At 34.5% G+C, this 21517-nt stretch overlaps 2 protein-coding genes across 2 annotated transcripts; one reads left to right on the top strand and one right to left on the bottom strand.

The window, feature by feature from the left end:
• The first annotated feature begins 303 nt into the window (after positions 1-303).
• Positions 304-1764, top strand: LOC133794870 (chaperonin-like RBCX protein 1, chloroplastic). The gene is made up of 6 exons (XM_062232303.1): positions 304-556; positions 671-765; positions 850-967; positions 1134-1150; positions 1242-1304; positions 1406-1764. The coding sequence occupies exons 1-6, from the start codon at positions 385-387 to the stop codon at positions 1478-1480; spliced, it is 540 nt and encodes a 179-aa protein (XP_062088287.1). The 5' UTR covers positions 304-384; the 3' UTR covers positions 1481-1764.
• Positions 1741-6882, bottom strand: LOC133794869 (uncharacterized). The gene is made up of 16 exons (XM_062232302.1): positions 6640-6882; positions 6444-6559; positions 6273-6363; positions 6076-6202; positions 5754-5937; positions 5379-5523; positions 5199-5289; positions 4623-4681; positions 4465-4542; positions 3890-3973; positions 3539-3717; positions 3268-3396; positions 2934-3006; positions 2637-2719; positions 2235-2322; positions 1741-2036 (listed from the first exon to the last, which is right to left on the bottom strand). The coding sequence occupies exons 1-16, from the start codon at positions 6727-6729 to the stop codon at positions 2010-2012; spliced, it is 1644 nt and encodes a 547-aa protein (XP_062088286.1). The 5' UTR covers positions 6730-6882; the 3' UTR covers positions 1741-2009.
• Between the last annotated feature and the right edge of the window lie 14635 nt (positions 6883-21517).

Raw genomic sequence — 21517 nt, 5'->3', positions numbered from 1 at the left:
GTATGATAATAATAATTAATATTACTATCGGCTGCAGATTTGATATTTCAAATGTGAAAATTTTGGATATTTGATTCGTTTCTAGTAATTTAAAAACTGATTATTTGTCAAAATTGGAAAACGCACAAAATTAATACTTCACACGAGTATTTCTTTATCAATAGAGAATACAACATTTCCACGTAGGCTTGAAGATATTTTGTGCAGGAACGAAGTATGTGAAGATATTTTGTCTCATCCTCTCTGTAATTTTTTATTTTATTTTTGTATAATAAATAAACGAAGATATTTTAATATGTCATGTAAATGTATGATACCATGTGGAGAGCCTTGTAATTACAAACAAACAGGATAGAAGAAGTCGTTGATTTCTTTCTCATCGCCATGGAGTCCTCAGCAGTAGTTTTACCTCTGAATCATCAACTTTCGTTTTGGTTCCCAACAAAACCCAGAAGAACCAAAGCTAATTATAATCGCGTTTGGCCTTCCAAACCAAGAACATCTCACACTCACTACTCCACTACTCGTTTACGTTGCCAAAAGATGTATGTCCCTGGTGGGTGGTTAAATGTTAGTCTCTCTCTGTGTTTCTCATATATATATATATATATATATATATAATAGTAGATATAAAGAGTGGAACTTTTGCCTTGTTATTTAAAAATGGCAGGATTTGGAGAAGCATCACCAGAAGCAAAAGTAGCCAACAACCTCCAGAGTTTCTTTACTTACATAGCAGTTAGGATTGTCGCTGCTCAGCTTCAGGTTCGTACAAAAAAATCTACATAGTTAATTTTTTTTTTTTTTTTACAAATTAGTAAACAAGGTTCTTAATTAGTTAAACGACAGAGTTACAATCCCGAGGCATACGAAGAGTTGATGGAATTTATGGGTAGACACTCGTTAAATGATGGGGATAAATTTTGTGCAAGTTTGATGAGAGAATCTTCTAGGCATAAAGGTCTAGGTATGTTATCATCCACATTAGATACATTAAAAGATACTAAAAAATTTATAGGATATATATGATATACTAGTTTCATTTGTTGTTCTGAATTTCATTTGTCTATTGACTTTTGATATCATGTAATTAAAATCCATGGGAAATATCATCTGGGACATCCACATGGCAGCTTTGAGGATTTTAGAGGTCAGTTCAATGTTTCATGAATTCTATAATATGTCAATAATTGGACAGCCTACCTCTTAATTGACAATATAATGGCAATTCAATATTCCAGGTTCGCTCTGCGTATTGCAAGAATGATTTTGAGTGGGACAACTTAAAACGACTAGCTTTCAAGGTTAGAGATTCTTCTAATTTATATAAATTTTAAATGCTTATCATTTTGGTTTTCCCATTTATCTAACTAGGTAGGTTCCTTATATATAAACATATATATAGATGGTGGATGAAGCCAACACTAACGTCATGAGAGACTACGTCTTGGAAACAAGTCAGGCAGAAAATGAGAAGTGAAAATAATAATGTAATTGTTATTAGTGTAATATATGTAATGAACTGAAAGCACTTTTCAAAATATAACCATGAAAATATCATAACAGTCAAATTGAAGATAGTTTTTGTATCATTATATACAAGCCTTCTCATACCAGGTGCATTTTCCTCAATGAAGTATTACTTCTGCGTAGTGTTGTTCATATCAGATATCGGCATCAATTTAATCCACATGTCTCACCATCACAACGATATCATTTGTTTTAGATTGATACAACATGTAAATGAAGAATTATATTGACTTAGATACCTTTGCAACGTAATCATTTGTTTACAGTTTTTTCCATGGCAGCATCCATCTTGATAGCGGACACAAAAAATATTTACCATTTACGCAAATATACATATACCTTTCCAAATTATTATACAAACAACCCAAAATATATATATATATACATATAGAAATCAATTGACAACAAAGACATTACATTAAGACACATTACAAGCAATGCATGTACAGTCACGAATCGCCATGCTATCTTTGCTTAGTTCATCGTCCTTCAGGTTCTGCCTTCGCCTGCAAATTAAAGAAAGATTACCGAAAATGAAGAAAAAGGCCTTGCCCTCCTTCATTCTCTTCTTTACCATATCAATGTAAGTGTATCATATAACTAGAACCTTAAACCTCAACATTAAAAGTGGGGTGTGTTACCAATCAAGCAAAACCTGCGACCACACTTATACTCTTTATAATAAAACCATAACATATGCATACCTCAACATAGTGCCGAAGGTTGCTAGAAGCATGTACGTGCCCTGTGCTGAAATATGACTGAGCATATTCTTCAATGCTCTCAACCCTGCAAACCATTGTTCGAAATATTTTAGGAAAACTCCTGATAATAAATTTTTTCAAGAAAACTTCATACTTTGAAAACAAATATCGGCAAGATCAAAATAATTAGTCTAGCCCCAATCCAATGTGAGTTAATATACAACATATACTTAGCAAGTGACAAGGCAGCAGACCTTCCATGTAAGCAATAATAACTAATGAGTTGGGTCCCATTCAATTTCATAACATACTTTTGGAACATAAACTTTCTCAGAGAAACAGAAATTTTGAACGTGCCCAGTTTGAAAAAAAAAAGTTGGTTGTGATTAGAAAAATTTCCTGTAAACATAGTTCACCATGATTCCCCCACTTTGACGTAGGCCTTTTTCTGAACGATCAGCCATCCAATTTATTCTTTCAATCATCTGCGCAAACAGAATTCAACTAGTGTTTACCAAACTTGAACAACTTCTACTTTTTGCTTTATAAATGCTTATAATTCTGCCCGTGTGTGAAGTCAATAAAATAATTGCAACATATTTTACCACTGTCTTGACTACGAATACTTCCATTAGACCAAACAAAAAATTTAAGCCAAAAAAATTTTACAATTCAAGAACTTATAATAGAATGACATACTGCTCCATTCTGCAAGTGAAAGTTTGCTACAGAATCAAGAGCTTTTCCTCTCTTTTTCTCTTGCAAAAGGTACCTATGGTCATAGAATTCATATCTGTTAGCAGTATATAAACACAGAAACATAAATGCAACATTCAACCTTATGTAAAATCTACTTGTTGAGATTATTTCCAATTAATACGTAGTCACTCTTAGCTGTTTTGCACTACAAGAGACCCATTAGTAGGGTATTCATAGAAACGAATATAGAAAAATCCAATTCAGTCATAAACCATTTCAAACAAATTTACTTCTAGACATAAAAAATAAAAGAAGACTTGCAAACTAGTATTACCTTGCACAAAGCCGAATTAGAGGGGTTTCCAATGCTGAAAGCAATTTAGCCGATTTAGTCCACTCATAGTTTGTTGAAGCCAGCAATCTGTACATCACTTCCATTCCATTGTTTCCCACAATGAATTCACTGACAGTAAAAGTGATATTAGGCATGCCAACACCTTGAGCGCCAATAAAATTGTTTCAATTCCAGGACATCTGGAATAGGCACCCACACCAGAGAGAAATTTTCCAAGATGATAAAAACAATAATTAAAATATAAGCTTACCTTGAAGCTTCTATGACCTGACTTTCTTCTTCAGGTTCAAGTATATTCTCCCGAAATGTTGAACCAGAATCTAATGATGAATATGATGTTTCTTCTCCTTCAACAAGCTTTAGTTGAGATGCCAACTTAGATAAGAGCCATGGCATGTATCCCGGGATCGGGCTAAGGGTTGCAAATGTCTGTTCAAAAACCAAATATTTCAGCTAGTAAAGCAGCACAAGTCTAATTAGCTGGCATTATAATGTAATTTTTGTAAAAGGGAAACTTGTCTTGACACTTTTCACTCATTAGCATGAACAAAATATCTGTCTCTTCAAATTTTGTGGATTAAAATGGTGATATAATACTTACAGAAATATGTGGCATGTCTCTTTTTACAAGTGTAATAACACGCTTGATAAGAAATTTCCCAAGGTTAATACCTGATAAGCCTGGCTGCAAAAATAGCAAAAGTATGTAGATTAGGCCCTTCCCAACAGGAAATTAAAAGTAAAAACAAAATAACAAATAGTATAAAAGAAAAAAAATGTTATTACATAAAATTTGGTTAGCTTTTCATATTCAACAATAATGTTCCCAATAACTTACCAGAAAATGCACACACACACACCCAAAAAAAAAAAACTATAGCCACAAAGTAGACCAAATAATAAAGCACAAGTACAAAGAAATATTGTTTCAGAGGCTTGAGCAATATAAAAATAAAGTAAAACCATTGGCCAAGGTCAAACACACGCAAATCAGTCTGAAATATACAACTAAAAATTGTAGGCAATACATTATATGGCAATTAGAAAATGAAGATCTTTTGGATCCTATGTGCTTAACAATCTTATTTGGAAGGAAATAACCTTCAAAACAAGCCAAATATATCAATCCTTATAGTATTAGTCTTTTAAGACACTAAATGGAATAAATGGGCAAACCTGAGTTGATGATATGGAGTAAAATAATGCACAAGTAGCCTCACATTCAGGTATGGGAGGATCATCCCGCAAAACTTCCTGTTAGACAGAAGACAATTCTAATATTATGAGGGGAGGAGAGAGAGAAATTACAGGAATCCAGGAAGAAAGAAAATTACCTGTATTGTTTGAGCAATATACTTCATAAGTGCAACTTCAATGAAGATAAGGGGTTCACCTAAAGAAGAAAAAAATGAAAAAAATAATGTATTTTTAGATAGATAAATTAAGGAATTAGTTGAAATTTTCCTATGATCCAACCCTCAATGAACATGGCCCAACAAATGTATTTTCCTACTAAAATAATCAGAAAATTCATGACATACTCTGATCTGATATAGCATTTATTGAACAATGCTAATAAATCTGAACTCTCAATTTAACATCTACATAAGGTTGCAGACTAGTTATAGATTTGTTAAGAATTCAGCTTATCAGGCAGATAAAACAATATCAGCTTATCTGGTTTATAATTGAAAGAACTAATTACAAATAAACTAGACTTATTAAACATTCAATACTACAGTCCCCCGCTTTTCATTAGCAAGAGATATTCTGGTCAAATTTAGAACACAAATTAATAAAACTACCCCAAGTCACTGGGGAAAATAGCAGGAAATATAGATAATATTTGGACATCTAATACAACAGTTAGACTAGTATACTGTCTGAGATCAGTGAATAGAACTGCTGACCAGGTATTGCAGGATGTAAATATCCAAAACAACGGCGACCGACTCCCAGCCTTCTCTTAAGATCTATAAGGTTGCTGATTGGGTGCACAGCCTATTCAAAATGAGTAATTAAAATGACATACATCCCACACATTCACACTTATATCTAGACACTGGAAAAGGAAGAAAAATATACTTCACCTCAAAAGCCACAATCTTTTCAAGCAATGAGGCAGAATCATCCCATGTGATATGATGGAGCTCTAAAGCTGCAGGGCTCAACCATGTACTAAGCTTCTCCTTTAAATAGGAATCCAGGGCTCGCAAAGATGTAAAGTTTTCCGCTCTATTATGCAAAACATTGCTTTAAGATCCTAAGATATAAATTTCCTAACTGAAAATTCAAAAAAAATAAAATAAAAAAAACTAACTCCAAGTTAAAAGTGCCCTACTTGAAAACACAGTTAAGCTCTAATACACCATTACTGTATTCAATATTTGTTACCACTTACTAATGCTATCCCCACCATTACGCAATAACATAGTGATCATAGAAGAATAAAGGGATAACCTTACGCGATAATGGATAGAATATCTGATCGAAGAATGGACAAGAACTTCAAACCCCCCGGATGAGTGTTGAGACGCTCAAATAGAACTTCATACATTGGCTTGAGAGCATGTCTCAAATTTCTTTCAATACGATAAAAAGACGAAAGCATACCATCCTCCTCTATGCCACCTGATTGTGCATTTTCACCTGAAAACAGAAATTGCTAAACCAACTGAAAAATGAAAAAGTCTACATTTTTCCTTCATTGTTTAAAAATGTTTTCTCGGTCTGTTTATGGTTTCTTAGTATGAGAAATTAGATATATATGTTGAAGACCGAACTTACCTGATGGAAGCTGAAGTCCAAGATACTGCTTTATCAATTCACGCACCTGTGTCCTATTGAGATCATATTCCTTGGCAAGCACAAGGAGTAATCTCCGACGATTTTCATATGACAAACTAAAATAGCCCTATAGTACCAAAAAATTAATTTGAAATTTGAAAAAAGAACAAACAAACAAAGAAGAAGAAGAAACTTACCTCAGAGAAATCATTCAGCACAGAGTCTAAAACTTCAGTTTTGTTCATTGATATTGCCGAGTGCATCGATTCCCGTACATGCTCGAAATTCCTATAAGAAAAAACAAATACGAATTAAGAAGTTTGAAATAGAGGGCAAAATCAACATCAAAATTCAAATGAAATAAGAACCTCTGAGCATTGAGGGAAGCATCGGGATTATTGTTTCCTTGTTCTGAAACATATCCTTCAACACGTCCATTTGATCGATTTTCTTCCGAATCGAACAGCTTTTGATTCACCAAGTTCTGTTCATGGAATCAGTATTTTAAAATTAAAATTAAAAATGATAATAAAGTAAAGTATAGATTAAAAAGGTAAAGCCTACATTCATAGGAGAGTGAGGGAGGTTTGTTGAGTCGTTAGGCGTAGGCCTCATTCTGGTTCGCATCAAAATGGACAACCCTTTCTTGTTCATACTTTTCTATTTTCAATTCTCTAATTGAAGAAAGAACTTTAGGTGTTAAGACATCGTTCTCCGCCCTTTTTGTTGCCTATTTCCTACGAAACCAACCATTTTTTTTGGCTACAGAACGCAGGGTTTTTCTTTTACTTTTACTTTTTCCTTTTGTCAAAGAAACAGAACAGGATAAGGGTTTTTTATTAGGGGTATAGTGCAAGATAAAGTAAGTAAATTTTCATTAACAGCATTTAACCAACCAGGCAACCATATGCTTCGACCCGCGTTGAACGCTGGACCATTCGTTGAAGATAAAAGTACATCGAACCCATATGAAGTTTTACCATGAGCAGATTGTATCCATTGGGCAAATATAGGTTCGATCAAGATTTGTTTTTCCGGAGTACCAAAAGCAAGCAAGCATGACATCATTATGAACATAAAGTCTCAAAGTATGGAACCCTAGAAAGAGGCTTGCCCAACTTAAATGGGATATGATAGCTTCTTTATGGTACATTTTTTTTTAATTTTGGAGTAAAATAGCCTCATCATCTATCTAATATTATATATTATCAAATACATATTTTAACAAATTACTATTTTATTCTAAATATTTTAATATTATGGTATATGTATATTAGTTTTGTTTAATTAGTTTTTATTTTAAAGTTATTTTGATTTTTTATCGCTTTTTATGGGTTGTTGAATGATATATCATACACAAAATATATATACTGAGTTAAAAAATAATATACTAACAAAACTTACAAAATTATTACTCAAAAATATATATACTATGCTACAAAGTTATATACTACCATTAAAATGTATATACCATGATACAAAATTATATACTACCACTATATATAATAAAATAGAAATTAAATATCACAAAAAATATATATATATACTATACCACAAAAAACATATACACTAATTGGAAAATAATGTACCAAGAACCTATAAAAAACTTAAAAAATCAATATAACTTTAAAATAAAAATTAATTAAATAAAACTAATATACATATACCGCTATATTAAAGTCATACAGTCCTAAATAAATAAATAAATTATAAAAAATGGCAATTTAGGTAATCAACAATGTAAAAAGGTTCATTATCTACAATTTTAAAAATGAGGACATTAGTTTCTTGATAGCTTTATTTGGGTCATTTCCTATAATTTCTCTTTTTTATTATGCCATCTTCAGATTTTTAATACGTCAATATACTTTATTATCTAAAAAATATGACAATTTTAATTTTTTTTACAAAAATACTTACAACATTTAAACAACTTTTTTCTCCGTCACTCGGATCTCTCTCTCTAACATTTATCATTCTCTCACTTCTCTCTCATTTTAATCTTATAGATATAAAAAAATACCAAAATTAAAAAAATTCATCTGAAACAGATATTTGAGTGAAAAAATATGAACCTCCAATGTTTTAGTCAAATTTCAACATCGAGTATCGAAATGCATTTAGAAAGCATGTTTTGGCCAAAAATCATGTTTTCATGATTGCATTGCAATAACATCAAAACATCATCAATTTTGCATCGAAATTGCATTAAAACACCATCGAAAAAGCATCGTTTTAGCCAAAAAAAAAATCAAGTTTTCATAATTGCATCGCAATACCATCGAAACACCACTCATTTTACATTGAAAAATCATTGTTTTTGCTAAAAAAATAAGTTTTCATGATTGCATCACAAGAGCATCGATTTTGCATCGAAAATGCATCATTTTTGCCAAAAATCAAGTTTTCATACATCGCAAGAGCATCGAAACACCATTGATTTTGTATCGAAATTACATCGAAAAAGCATTGTTTTGGCCAAAATTCAAGTTTTCATGCATCGCAAGAGCATCAAAATACTATCGATTTTGCATCGAAACACCATCGATTTTGCATCAAAAAAATATCATTTTTGCCAAATCAAGTTTCATGATTGCATCGCAAGAGCATTGAAATTGCATCGAAAATGCACCATTTCAATGCAATTTAGATATTTTTTTTATGGTGCTTCGATATAAAATCGATGGTGTTTCGATGCTCTTGTGATGCAATCATGAAAACTTATTTTTTTGGTCAAACGATCCTATTTCAATGTAAAATCGATGGTGTTTCGATGCAATCATGAAATTTTGATTTTTGGCTAAAACGATGCTTTTTCGATGCTCTGCACTAAAATTTGACGAAAACTATGGATGTTTATATATTTTTTAACTCAAATGTCTGTTTCAAATTATTTTTTTTTTTAATTTTTGTATTTTTTCGAGATCTATTATATTAGAATAATAGAGAGAGTGAGAGAATGAGAGATGTTAGAGAGAGAGTTCGAATTAAGAGAGAAAATGAGTGTTTGAATATTAGGGATATTTTTATCTAAATAATTGAAATTGTCATATATTTGAGATAATAATTTATGTTGGCATATTAAAAAAATTTACTAAATTATCATGCATATAACATGAAATTCCCTAAGGAAATGTTCGGTCCCCAACTATAAAAATGACAACTACCACAAAGTGTGTACTGGGAAAACAACAATTTCTTCACAAACTATATAAATCGAGAAAAAAAGACGGAAATAATGGCAAACAACACAGTAGAAGATTCAAAGTTCAAATTTAAGGAGACTAACAACTTGTCAGAGGGAAATGGTGAAAAAGTATATTTGTATTCCCTGAATAATTGAGTGAACAGTACACTAATATATAGTACCAAAGGAAAAAGAAAGGGGACATGTGTCCAAAGCAAAGGGAAAAGACTAAACAGAAAATACTAGACAACTAATACAAATAAAGAGTAAATTAATATGGTTTAACATCCCCCCGCAAACTCAACGGGCTGGGAAGGACGGTGAGTTTGGTCCTGAGATCGGTGAAGAAGGAAGAGAAACAGAAAATGGAAAACGGTCTTCATTAAAGATAACATGTCTGGTGACATAAATACGACTTGTGGACAGATGAAGACACAAGTAACCTTTGTGTTGACTGCTATACCCGAGAAACACACAAGAAGAAGAGTGAAATTCTAACTTATGGGTATTATATGGGCGCAAGAAAGGGAAACACTCACAACTGAATATACGAAAATGATCATAGGTGGGCATTTTGTGGTATAGAAGTTGAAAGGGGCTATAAGAGTGAAGTGTACGAGTGGGAAGACGGCTAATGAGGTAAACCACGATGGCAAAGGCATAAGGCCAGTATTGGAGAGGCATGGAAGAGTGAGCAAGAAGGGTGAGACCAGTTTCAACGACGTGACAATTTTTGCGCTCAACGCGACCATTTTGTTGGGGTGTGTGAGGGCAAGAGAGTTCATGGAGAATGCCATGTTGTTTGAAGAAAGTAGAAAGGGTGCGGTACTCACCGCCCCAATCAGAGCGAATATGTTTGATATGGCCATTAAACTAAGTGAAAATCATTTGTTTGAAAGTAATAAAAGCTTGAAAAACTTCATCCTTTGTTGTAAGTAAATATTGTAACGCCCCAAACTCCAGGGACCGTTACGGTGTGCCTTGTAAACAGTGCTAAACTCGCTAATCGAGTCATTTGGCCAAAATCGTGAACTAAGTATGATTAGCGGTTTAGGGATTAAAAACCTTGGCTAGGATGTAACGTTTCACTAGAACGTTTAATATATACATTGGGATCCCGAAAATAAAGTTTCAGAGTCTATTTCAGAAAATATTTACAACAGGCCGTTCTAAGCGGCAAAACAGGGTTCAACCCTAGTTCCACTTTAAACCTCGGCCGTGGCGGACGAGCAGCTGGATACGTACATGTCATCACCTAAGCTCTCCAACTCAAGGATGGTCTAGCTTCCTCTTGCATTTACCTGCACCACATAGCACCTGTGAGCCAAAGCCCAACAAGAAAACATAACACTATACATAAACATTATCAAATGATTATCATTATAATCACACCGAGCGTAAAACTTTCAAACCAATGAGTGAACATCACATGATTCAAGAGGGAGAGTGGCTGCTAGGTAAGCCACTAGCCTCCAAGTTCTTATTTCATTCATCGACCCTCACGGTCGGTCTGGCATTAATGCTCTTTGAGTAATTCAATGCTGATGGTCGATTAGATCTAATCTCCGTTGGCTTGCATGCTCCACGCTAAGGTCGTTCTGACTAATAAGTCAGCGCTACGTGACCAGTGTCCAGTATCACTGCCGAACCTGACTAATAAGTTACAGCTTCATAGCTGATACTAACACCTTTGCCAATTCTGACTGACGAGTCAGTGCAACGTGACCATTGCCCAGTACCACTGCCGAACTTGACTAATAAGTCACAGCTGATACTAGCACCTTTGCCAAATCTGACTAATTAGTCAGTACCATGCACAAGTAAGCAATGCTGTCAATGTGTATCATATGCCAATTATCCAAGAATAGGGCATTCGGCATGCTTACTAAACAGTTGCTAGCATAATCATGATCATGCACAAATCCAGAGACTCAAGCTCTGACAATCTCATATTCTTCATTCATGGCATGCCCTAATCACATGTTTCTCGTGCATCACATGCATCACATTTAATCACCCAGCATGCCTCACTGATAATCATATGCAAATGGGAAAGATTGCCAGGCATTCATTATGCTATCAATGTTTACATTTAAACATTCAACATGCATCAATAACAGCCATGCATGTCACGTTTAATAGTCAACCAACATGCATCAAGAATAGCCATGCATGTCATACTCAATAATCAACTAACATGCATCATAATAGCCATGCATGTCATACTCAATAATCAACTAACATGCATCATAATAGCCATGCATGTCATACTCAATAATCAACCAACATGCATCATAATAGCCATGCATGTCACATATACACAGGGTGCAGTTTTCTTACCTCAAAGTCGAGCTAGAACGATTAAAAGAACGACCCTTGAGAACGATGAACTTTTAGTCCTTTAACGGTCACCTAGTCATAACCAAATATAGGATACCATCAATAAAAATTATCAACACAAGTTCCCAAACCAATATCTAGCCTCCGGGACATCAATCCCCACTTAACCAAGTAGTAGGACCAACCCCGAGGCCTATGGTAAGCATCCCCAAGCTAAAAACACAATTCTGGCAAAATCTGCCCTGATGGGCTGCGGCTCACCAGAGCCATGCCGCGGCTCACCCTCCTGGCAGAGCCATTTTCACCTTTAAAGCCAACACAGGCCGCGGCACACCACAGACAGCCCACGGCTCATTTCGCAAACCAGCCAAGAAACCAGCACGCACCAGCCAACTCTCCCCTGCGTTTTCCCTTGGAACCAACCCTTCGAACCAACTCCAAACCTCCTCCAAACACTCAATTTAACCTCTAGACAACACCCATAGCTTACCCTCATCAAAACCCAATCCAACCATCAATCAAAACCCCTTTAAATCCAAACTTCCAACAAGAAATCAAAACTGAAAAACTAAAGAAGAAAACAGAGTATCACCTGAATTCAATGACTAAAACTCACCTCAAACATGGTTTTGAATCCCCTTTAATGGCTGAAACAAGTTCCCTAGCTGCCACCTTTGATTTCCTAGCTCAAAACCTCAAGATGTCCTTAAGAACACCAAAGAAGAGATGATGAAGGATGGTGTACGGGTTGAAGATGAAAACCCCTGTTTTGGCTCTGTTCTTTCTACAGCCCTCCTAAGTCATATATATCCAAACTCCAAATGACCAAATTGCCCTTAAGTCACTTAAAGTCTCTATAACCATTTCAAGGGTAGAATTGGAACTTTCCACTTATCTCGTTAATCATAATTAACGCTTTCCAGTTCCCGCTAATCTCAATATTCCCAAATGTCAATAAATCATACCCCATTACCCTTTAATTCCCAGTAATGCTCTAATCATTAAATTCACCCCGAGACTCTCCCCGAGCCCCGAACTTAAACCCGTTATGACTAGACTGAACACTTACATCTCATGATCGTCTCATGTCGATTAACTCGAACCAATCCACCTTATAATGTGGCTATATTAATTAATCACAACTATGCACCCAAAATACACAATTACGCCCACAGTGGCCAAATTACCAAATTACCCTCATAATTAATATATGAACCCATATGCATGCATTCACCATCATATAATAATATAATTAACGTAAACATGCATATAATCATTAAATACTGTAATAAATCAATTATGGCCCTCCCGACCTCCTAATCAAGGTCCTAAACCTCATTAGGGAATTTGGGGCATTACAAATATAGCCAAGTGAAATGGGTGTAATCATCAATGAACAAAACGAAATATCGGACACCAGTAATTGCAGTGACGGGGGAAGCACCCCAAAGATCTGTATGTATTAATTCAAAAGGCATAGAAGCCCGAGATACAGAGGTAGGAAACGCAAGACGATGAGACTTGCCAAGTTGACATGAAGAACAAAAGGAAAAACTATCAGTCTTAGGAAACGAAAAATTACATAAAGAAGCTACACGAGAAACAATATCACAAGCTGGGTGTCCTAAGCGAGAATGCCACAGATTGACTTGATTTTTGGAAGAAAACAGCAGCTGAGTGGGAGAAGAAGAGGATAATGGCAGCGAAGGAGAGGAGACACTCGATAAATGCCCTGATCAAGGATGCATGTGAGAAGAATTTGGTGGCTGACCTGGTTTTTGACATAAAAACAATAGGGATGAAACTCAACATAAGCATTGTTATCTTGACATAATTTTGAAACACCGAGTAGATTCTTTGAGAGAGAGGGAGAATGATAAACATGAGATAACTTTAAGGGGGAGGAATAAGCAGGTAAAGTTGCAAAGCCAACATGAGAGATAGACGAAGTCATACCATTACCCATAGTTATTTTATCACCACCATGAAAGGGCTTAGAAGAGTCAAGCATATTCAAGTCCGGAGTAAAGTGATGGGATGCGCCAGAGTCCATGTACCAACTCGGGTCAGTGAGAGAGCCAGTGTATGGAGTGGTTGGGGAAGGTAAAGGGGTGGATGGAGGAACTGTAGAAGGAGGCAATAGGGAATAACCATGGGAAGGGGAAAATGGAGGAGGGGTAGGGTGGTGAGCAAAATAGGCATGAAATGGTTTGTGAGTCGGTGGGGAAGCTTGAAATTGTAGATTGGTTCGATGATAACAAGTAGCTGCAGTGTGACCGAGCTTGAAACAAATCTGGCATTTGGGACGAAAGTTGGTTCGAGTTGGAGCTGGAGTAGTAGATGGCCAAGGACGGTAGGTTTGAGATGGAGGAAGAGGTTGTGTGTGAGGAGAGAAAGGGCAATAAGGTTGAGGAGATCTCAGAGGAGCAGAGGATAATGGGTGTGATGGTTTGGGTGGTCTCGTTTGGGAGTGTTTGAGGTGCGTGAAGTTGGCTTGAAGGGAGCTAAGGGTAGCAGCAACATTTTGATGATCTAGTCGGGCATCGAAGCTGAGAAGAAGATAATGAACTTCTTCAATGGATGGTTTGTCAGACCTAGCGAGAATGGGAGTAACAAAGGCATTGTACTCCAGCCCTAAACCGTTGAGAAGATAGCCAAGGTGATCGTGGTAAGATATCGGTTCTCCAACAGAGGCGAGAACGTTGCAGAGGGACTTTAATTTCTGAATATAGGCTACTGCAGAGAGGCCTTCTTTCTTGAGATGTTGCAGAGTTGTGCAAAACTCAGAGATTTTGGCGAACGAAGCTGCGGTGTAGACCTGCTCCAAAGAGAACCAGATTTCAGACGCAGTAGCATATCCCACAATTTGCCCAAGCATGTTATCGGAAAGAGAGGCATAGAGCCAGCTCATTATCAACCTGTTATAACGATGCCAAGCTGTGAACGCGGGGTTCACCGTCGTCGGAGAAGATTCGGTGTGCTGCGGCGGACACGGAATCGATCCATCGATGTACCCTTCAAGACCGTTGGCAATCACGATATTTTGCATCTGCATTCTCCACACAAAGTAATTGGTATCATCAAGTTTGACTGTGAGTATTTAGCTAATAGAGGGAAAACTAGGTTGATTTGGGGATGTTGAGGAGCATTTGGTAAAGGTAAAGTTTTTGGGTTTGTTGTTGGTACAGTAGTGGTAAAGTTTATGGGTTTGTTAACACAACTTGACTAAACCTTAGTACAATATTAAAATTTGGGATAAGACTGAATGATGTATGTTGGTGCTAATTCAATAATTAAATTTATTTGACACAGTAGCTGTATAAAAAACCTAATTAGAAAACAAAGTGTAAATTAATTTATTGATACGATTCTTTCATATAGTATGAACCAATCAGGCTCTTAGAAACCAGCACTGACTCTTTCAGATAGCATGTTCTCCAAGTCTTTTGTTGGGGAACCGACTCTTTTCGGCTGGTTTATCTCCTCGGAAATGTGATGATAATTAATGCCATCATTGCTGAGGTAGTGATTGATGGGCTTTCTTTGTTTCTAGTGACGAACAGGCCGGGCCTAAAACAAAGGCCATATTGATTTATGCCACTTTTGGTTTACCCATTCGGTTTGTAAGCCTATTTTTATTTTCAATCTGTTTCTATCCCCAACAATGTAATGCCTTTATCTCTATAAATATTAATTTAAAAATATATTGCAAAAACACCATAACGTTCAATGTGTTAAGAAAATTACCATTTCGTTTTTTTGGGGCAGCACCGTTAATAATAATAATAATAAAGGCTACAGTTGTACAAATGCCAAAAAAAAACTAATAAAAAGTACAAAACAACCTCGTGGAGGAGTGAATATTTTAGAGCATAAATCCAATAAAGCCCCTCTTTAAATACACATTAATGGTTGAAAACACAGCCATTTTTCCAATTTCTAGTTGTCACTTGTCAGAATGGCACCTTCCACATGTAACCATTTAACCAAATTAATAAGTTGAGAATGGTTGAAGTTGAAGAACATAAAGATGGTTTTTTATTGTTACACTTACATGTAGGATATATACATAAATTATTAAGCGTGTGCTAAAAAATTAGTCCAATCACAATAACTTTTTAAAAAAATTGAGAATACACAATACCTACTTCATTGACATGCCAGGTCGGAGATATGGAAATCAACGTGGTATAGTTTTCTAATTCATGCACTGATTTATTTTCAAAGTATGGGGTGCCACTGTTCTATGAGTATAGTTTGTAGTATAAATATATATACATACACATAAGATCGATGGTGCAATCTGACAATTTATACCTACTAATATTGTGTCAAGTGATACTATATACTATATTCTATGAAGTGGTCAAATTTATTTTTAATTAATTTATTTATTTATTTTTCTTGCCTTCTTCTGAAATTCAGATCCGAAAAGCAGTGGTCAAATTTGTACCTTAATTAATTATGTGATAAACAAAATGACAAACAAAGTGGATGTGTGACAACTATTACGTGTATAATTTCCAATTATTTATATTTCACTTTTAAATTGTACGGTTTGTTGCTTAATGAATATTGACTTGAATGTATTACTAATGGTAGGACTTATTTTTCTGTATTAAATATTAATTAATTATGCCTTCCTAGCCTAGCCTCATTTAGTTTCACTCTGCAAACTTATGTATTGTCGTTTCATTTCTTTATTGGTTAATTTTCTGTGAAGCAATCATAATAATGATGATAATAATAATTTCATGAGAGAAAACATTTTTATATTGCCCTTGCCTTGCCTTGCATTGCATCTACAGAGTCTGACGAATAGAAGAAATATAGACTTTGATAATTTAATTATTCAGAGTAATTAATATTGTCATACGACAGATTCATCAGAACATCGTTCGACAAGAATCGCAGACTCACAGCCAGATTATTAAATTATCGCTCAGATTCTCTCATTTTTTATTTTCTTTCCCCTTAATTATAATCAAAACGCTAATCATAAAAAAGTAACGGTATAAAAAGGTTTTAAAAAAACGAGGTCTTTTTTTTCTTCCAATTTATACGGCATTAAATTATTTTTAATGAGAGCGTAGTTTTTCAAGAATACAATTTATTCATTATTTCAAGAAATACTTAAATATATACTAAAACTAACATCAAAATTATATGATATATAATACCAAAAAATAAAATAAAATACTAAATATATATTAAAATTTTCGAACAAGACAAAATTTATAATAAAAATCTATGATTAACATTAAAAATAAAAATAGCAATACGTTGAATATGTTTGAAGTTATGATGTTAAATTCAACTATCTTGAGATTTATTGCAGAGCAAAAGTCAAAGAACAAAATAAAATTCAAAAGAAAAATAATTGCAAGAACCAAACTTCTTAGAAAAATGAATACATTTCCAAAAGCAGATATCAAATAATTATATTAACTATTTTGTCAAAAAAAAATTATTATATTAACTAACAAAATATATGTATTTATAAAAAATTATCTTAGAATATAATACTATTTACCGAAATATATAAAAAAATATACGTAAATATTAATACAAAAATAATTAAAATATAAAAATTATTACATCAAAAAATTAATTATTAAAAATTCATGAAGGGGTTGCTGCCTCTTTTATCTTTAGATGGATGGTGGATCCGCTAATGCCTCGAAGGGTCACTTTGTCTAATTCGATTTAGTGAGTTATGCTCTCATTCTAATTAGTGCTAGTTTTATGTAAGAGCACTTTAAATGATATTTTTCTTTATTTTTTAAAATACTTCATTAAAATACTATTTTATTTATTTTATCTCTAATTTTTACATTACACTATACATCGATTTCTTTATTTTTTTATGTCATTTAAATATTATTTTTTTCTTCATTTTAAATTTTTAATTTCTCTCATTATCAATAGTATCTTTATATTTTTTATGATATTTATCCATATATAATATCAAAATATAATTATACTTTATTATAGATTATTCCAAAATAAATAAAATATAAATTAATACAAAATTTAAAAATAATTCTCTATATAATTATTATAACAAAATATAAAATGATAATATGTATATAAGTTTAAAAAAAATACTAAAACCATATAATATTAATCCTAATATCAAACATATATACATAGAAAAGTTAGAAAAAAATAATAAAATATTTATAAAAGAGTGAATAGTTGTCTCCACATGTAAATAATAAATAGTGTATTGAGGTAAAAAATAATTTAGAGTAGCTCCTTTGATGGAAAACCATTTTATCACATTTGAGCTATAATTGTAAAATATAGCTATTTTAAAAGAGTCATTGAGAGTGCTCTAAGAGAATATCATTGAATGAGTTTTGAGTTTAGGAATTTGGGTTGTGTATAGAATTAGAGGCTCTGTGTAACACCTTGGTTACTCCAGAACAGTTACGGTAACTGGTGAACCAGAAATTTAACTCGCTACGTGAGTTCTTTAGTTAAAAACGTGCTTCTAGGTATTATTAACAGGCTAAGGTGGAAACCCAATCAAAAGAAAAGAATATATTTTATTTAAAACATAAAACTGTTCACGGGCCCATCAAAACATTTACAAGTTACTTACAACTCAAAATAGTCATTACTGTTTCAAATTTACAAACCCGACGACCTAAGCGGCAAAAATTAGGGTAAACCCCCTAGTTCCTCTGAGAACTCCTTGGCCGTGGTGGTCAAGCGGCCACATATGTACACATCACCACCCAAGCTCTCCACTCAAGGCTGAGTGAGCTTTTCTTTCACTTTACCTGCACCACATAGCACCCATGAGCCAAAGTTCAGCAATAAAACACAATATAACATGAATATAATATCAACAATGATCATAATAATCATTCAGGACTTTCAGTCCAAAACAGATGAGTGACAATTAGAAAAGTCACTAAGGTGGGTACAGCTCCCTTTAGCCATGTGACGATAGGGTCACCGGGCTTAACAGATAAGTGAACTTTTCACTAGCTTAAACAGGTTAGGTGCATGATGACTAGTCACCAACTTAACCTACCTCGTGACCATAGAGTCATAACCACGGGGTACTGCTCCCTAGCCATGTGACAAACTGTCACCTAGGCCTTTGGCCCTGGCTCTGAGTAACTAGTCCTAGACTAGCCAAGCGCTTATAAGTTTCATCGACCTTAGGGTCGGTCCAACATTAATGTCTTAGAGTCATTCAACGCTAATATCGATTAGATCTAATCTTCATTTGGTCTTGTGTTTAGGACGCTTATGCCGTTGCTGACTTTTAGGTCAGTGATACGTGACCAGTGCCGTCCCTAACTAATCAGTACCATACACAAGTAAACAACATCCTCTAGCATTTAATATGCAATCAATGTCCACATTTATTAACCAACATGCCTCAACAACAATCATGCATGTCATATACAAAGGGTGCATTTTTCTTACCTCTCTGATTCGAGCGAGAATGAATAAAAGAACGACCCTTGAGAACGATCTGACTTTTAGCCCTTTAGCGATTACCTAGTCATAACCAAATATGGGATACTATCAATAAAATGAACATCAAAGGTTCCAAAACCAAGATCTAGCCTCCGAGACATCAATCCCCACTAATCCGGGTAGTAGGAACCATCCCGAGGTCAAAACACTCAAGCGGGCTCAAAACTACCCAAGGGTTGCGGCCCTAGCACCTTGAGCCGCTGCCCCCAGCCACACCAGGAGCAAGGGCCGCGATGCCCCACACCTAGGGCCGCGGCACCCAGCAAGACCAAAACGCTCCACCTGCTTCTTCGAGCTAGGGCCACGACCCCCAACCAAGAACCATCCACAAACTCGATTTCCATCAACCCAAACCTCCCAAAAACATACCTAAACACTTACAAATCCACAAATAAAAGTTCCCAAGCTTCCCAAAGATCCAAAATCATCAAATCCCAAGGCTCAAACGAACCAAAAACTCAACAGTTCACAAAATCCAATTTGAAGCTTAGAAACTCTAAAAACTCAAAACTTAGATTACCTTTGATTTTGTTGTTTCTCGTCAAATCCTTCGGCCAAGAAGCTTCTAATCTTTCCTAGGATCGCTATGCCTCAATCCTCGCTTGATTCCGACTCCTAGAATTCGAGATTTATTCGAAAATGCCTCGAACGGTAAAACGAACTAACAGGAAGAGAAAGAGAGGTTTTCTAACGTACGGTTCTATCTGACAAGCTACTTCAAGCTTAAGTAATCTCAAATAAACCTAGTGCTCGGGGTCCCAAAAACACTCCTGGGGACATTATAGTCAAAACTTCCAGAATTTCCTCATGATCTCAATAACTCTCAATTTATCATCAAATATCCATCCTCATAACTCAATATCCCAATAAAAGACCACGTTATGACAAAACCGTTAATTCACAATATAAGATCGTCTTATGCCGAATAGCTCGAATATATCCCCATAATAATGGAATCTCATTCACAAGTCACAATATGCACCAAAATACACAAATATGTCATCAACGGGCCAAATTACCAAAACACCCTAATAATCAAATGTGGACCCACATGCATGCATATAACATCATATTATAATATAATTCACATAAACATACATATAATCATTTAATGACATAATTAAATAGTTATGGCCCTCCCGACCTACTAATCCAGCCATTAAACCGCATTAAGGATTTTGGGGCATTACATTCTGTATAAGTAATAATAATAATTTTTAATTTTTAGGCCAAATGATGTAACAAGTTAAAATAATTTTTTACTTTTGGCGGGACATCTTCCCTTTTTTATCACTTTAAAATCTTATGCCTTAAATTATGTTTTTCTAAAAAAAAAATTACATTCATGAAATTCGTATCACCTGAATTCTCAATATATATGTTAGTTTTCAACTTTTTTTTTATGAAGAGTTTTCAACTCAAAATTTAGAACACGAACAAACTCAATTTCTCATTTTTGAACTACTTTATTAATGAGTAATGATATGTGCACCCAAAATATGCACCCAAACATTACACACAGTGACGTGTCACTGCTTTTTAAAACAGTGAGTCTCAGTTTTAATAAATGTGATTGGCTAGACTAAACTGCCACATCACTGTATGTAATGTTTGAGTGTATATTTTGGGTGCACATATCATTACTCTTTATTAATATACTAGAAAACATAATCGTGTTTCGTGCAAATATTTTTTAATGATTAAAAATATATATATTTATACAAAAATTTGGGGAAATTGTGTGGTAAGGAGTCATTTTCATCCTACCTGTACACACATGCTTATTATATGGACACGTGGTCATGTCTTAACTCAAATTATTTTTTATAATAATGTTCATTGTATAGTGAATAATTAAAGTGTCGAAAACAGAGTTCAAACAACTTGTTGTATGCGTACTTTTTTATTTATTTATTTATTATTATACACTTTGCGTGGTTTTTGTAAAAGAAAAAAAGTCTAAATTATGTATAAAGAAATTTATGTTTTGTGTAAGGGTTATTTTGGCCGAATACTAGTTTGGACCTTTTACCCCAAACGGACATTTAAGAGGATTGAGATTCATCTAATATTTTTTCAAGTTGTTGAAGCATTCTTGCAGGTCATTTACATGTCCACCAGCTTTCTTTGACTTGACCAACATGTCGTCGATGTATACTTCAATATTGTTGTCGATCTAGTCTTTAAACGTACGGTTTACTAGCCGCTAGTAAGTCGCCTAAGCATTTTCTAGATCAAACGACATTACCTTGTAGCAATACAATTTGGGGTTGGTCTGGAAATTGGTGTGTTCCTCGTCTGGTGGATGCATTTTATCTGATTGTACCCAAAATATGCATCCATAAAAGATAGTGTCTCATGCTCTCAGGGAGCATCGACCAGCTGGTCAATCCTTGACAGTGGAAAACAATCATT

Source organism: Humulus lupulus, chromosome 8 (genome assembly GCF_963169125.1).
Source record: "Humulus lupulus chromosome 8, drHumLupu1.1, whole genome shotgun sequence".
NCBI classification, from domain to species: Eukaryota; Viridiplantae; Streptophyta; class Magnoliopsida; order Rosales; family Cannabaceae; genus Humulus; species Humulus lupulus.
Note: the sequence above shows the minus strand (reverse complement) of the source record. Positions and strands in the feature narration are given on the sequence as shown.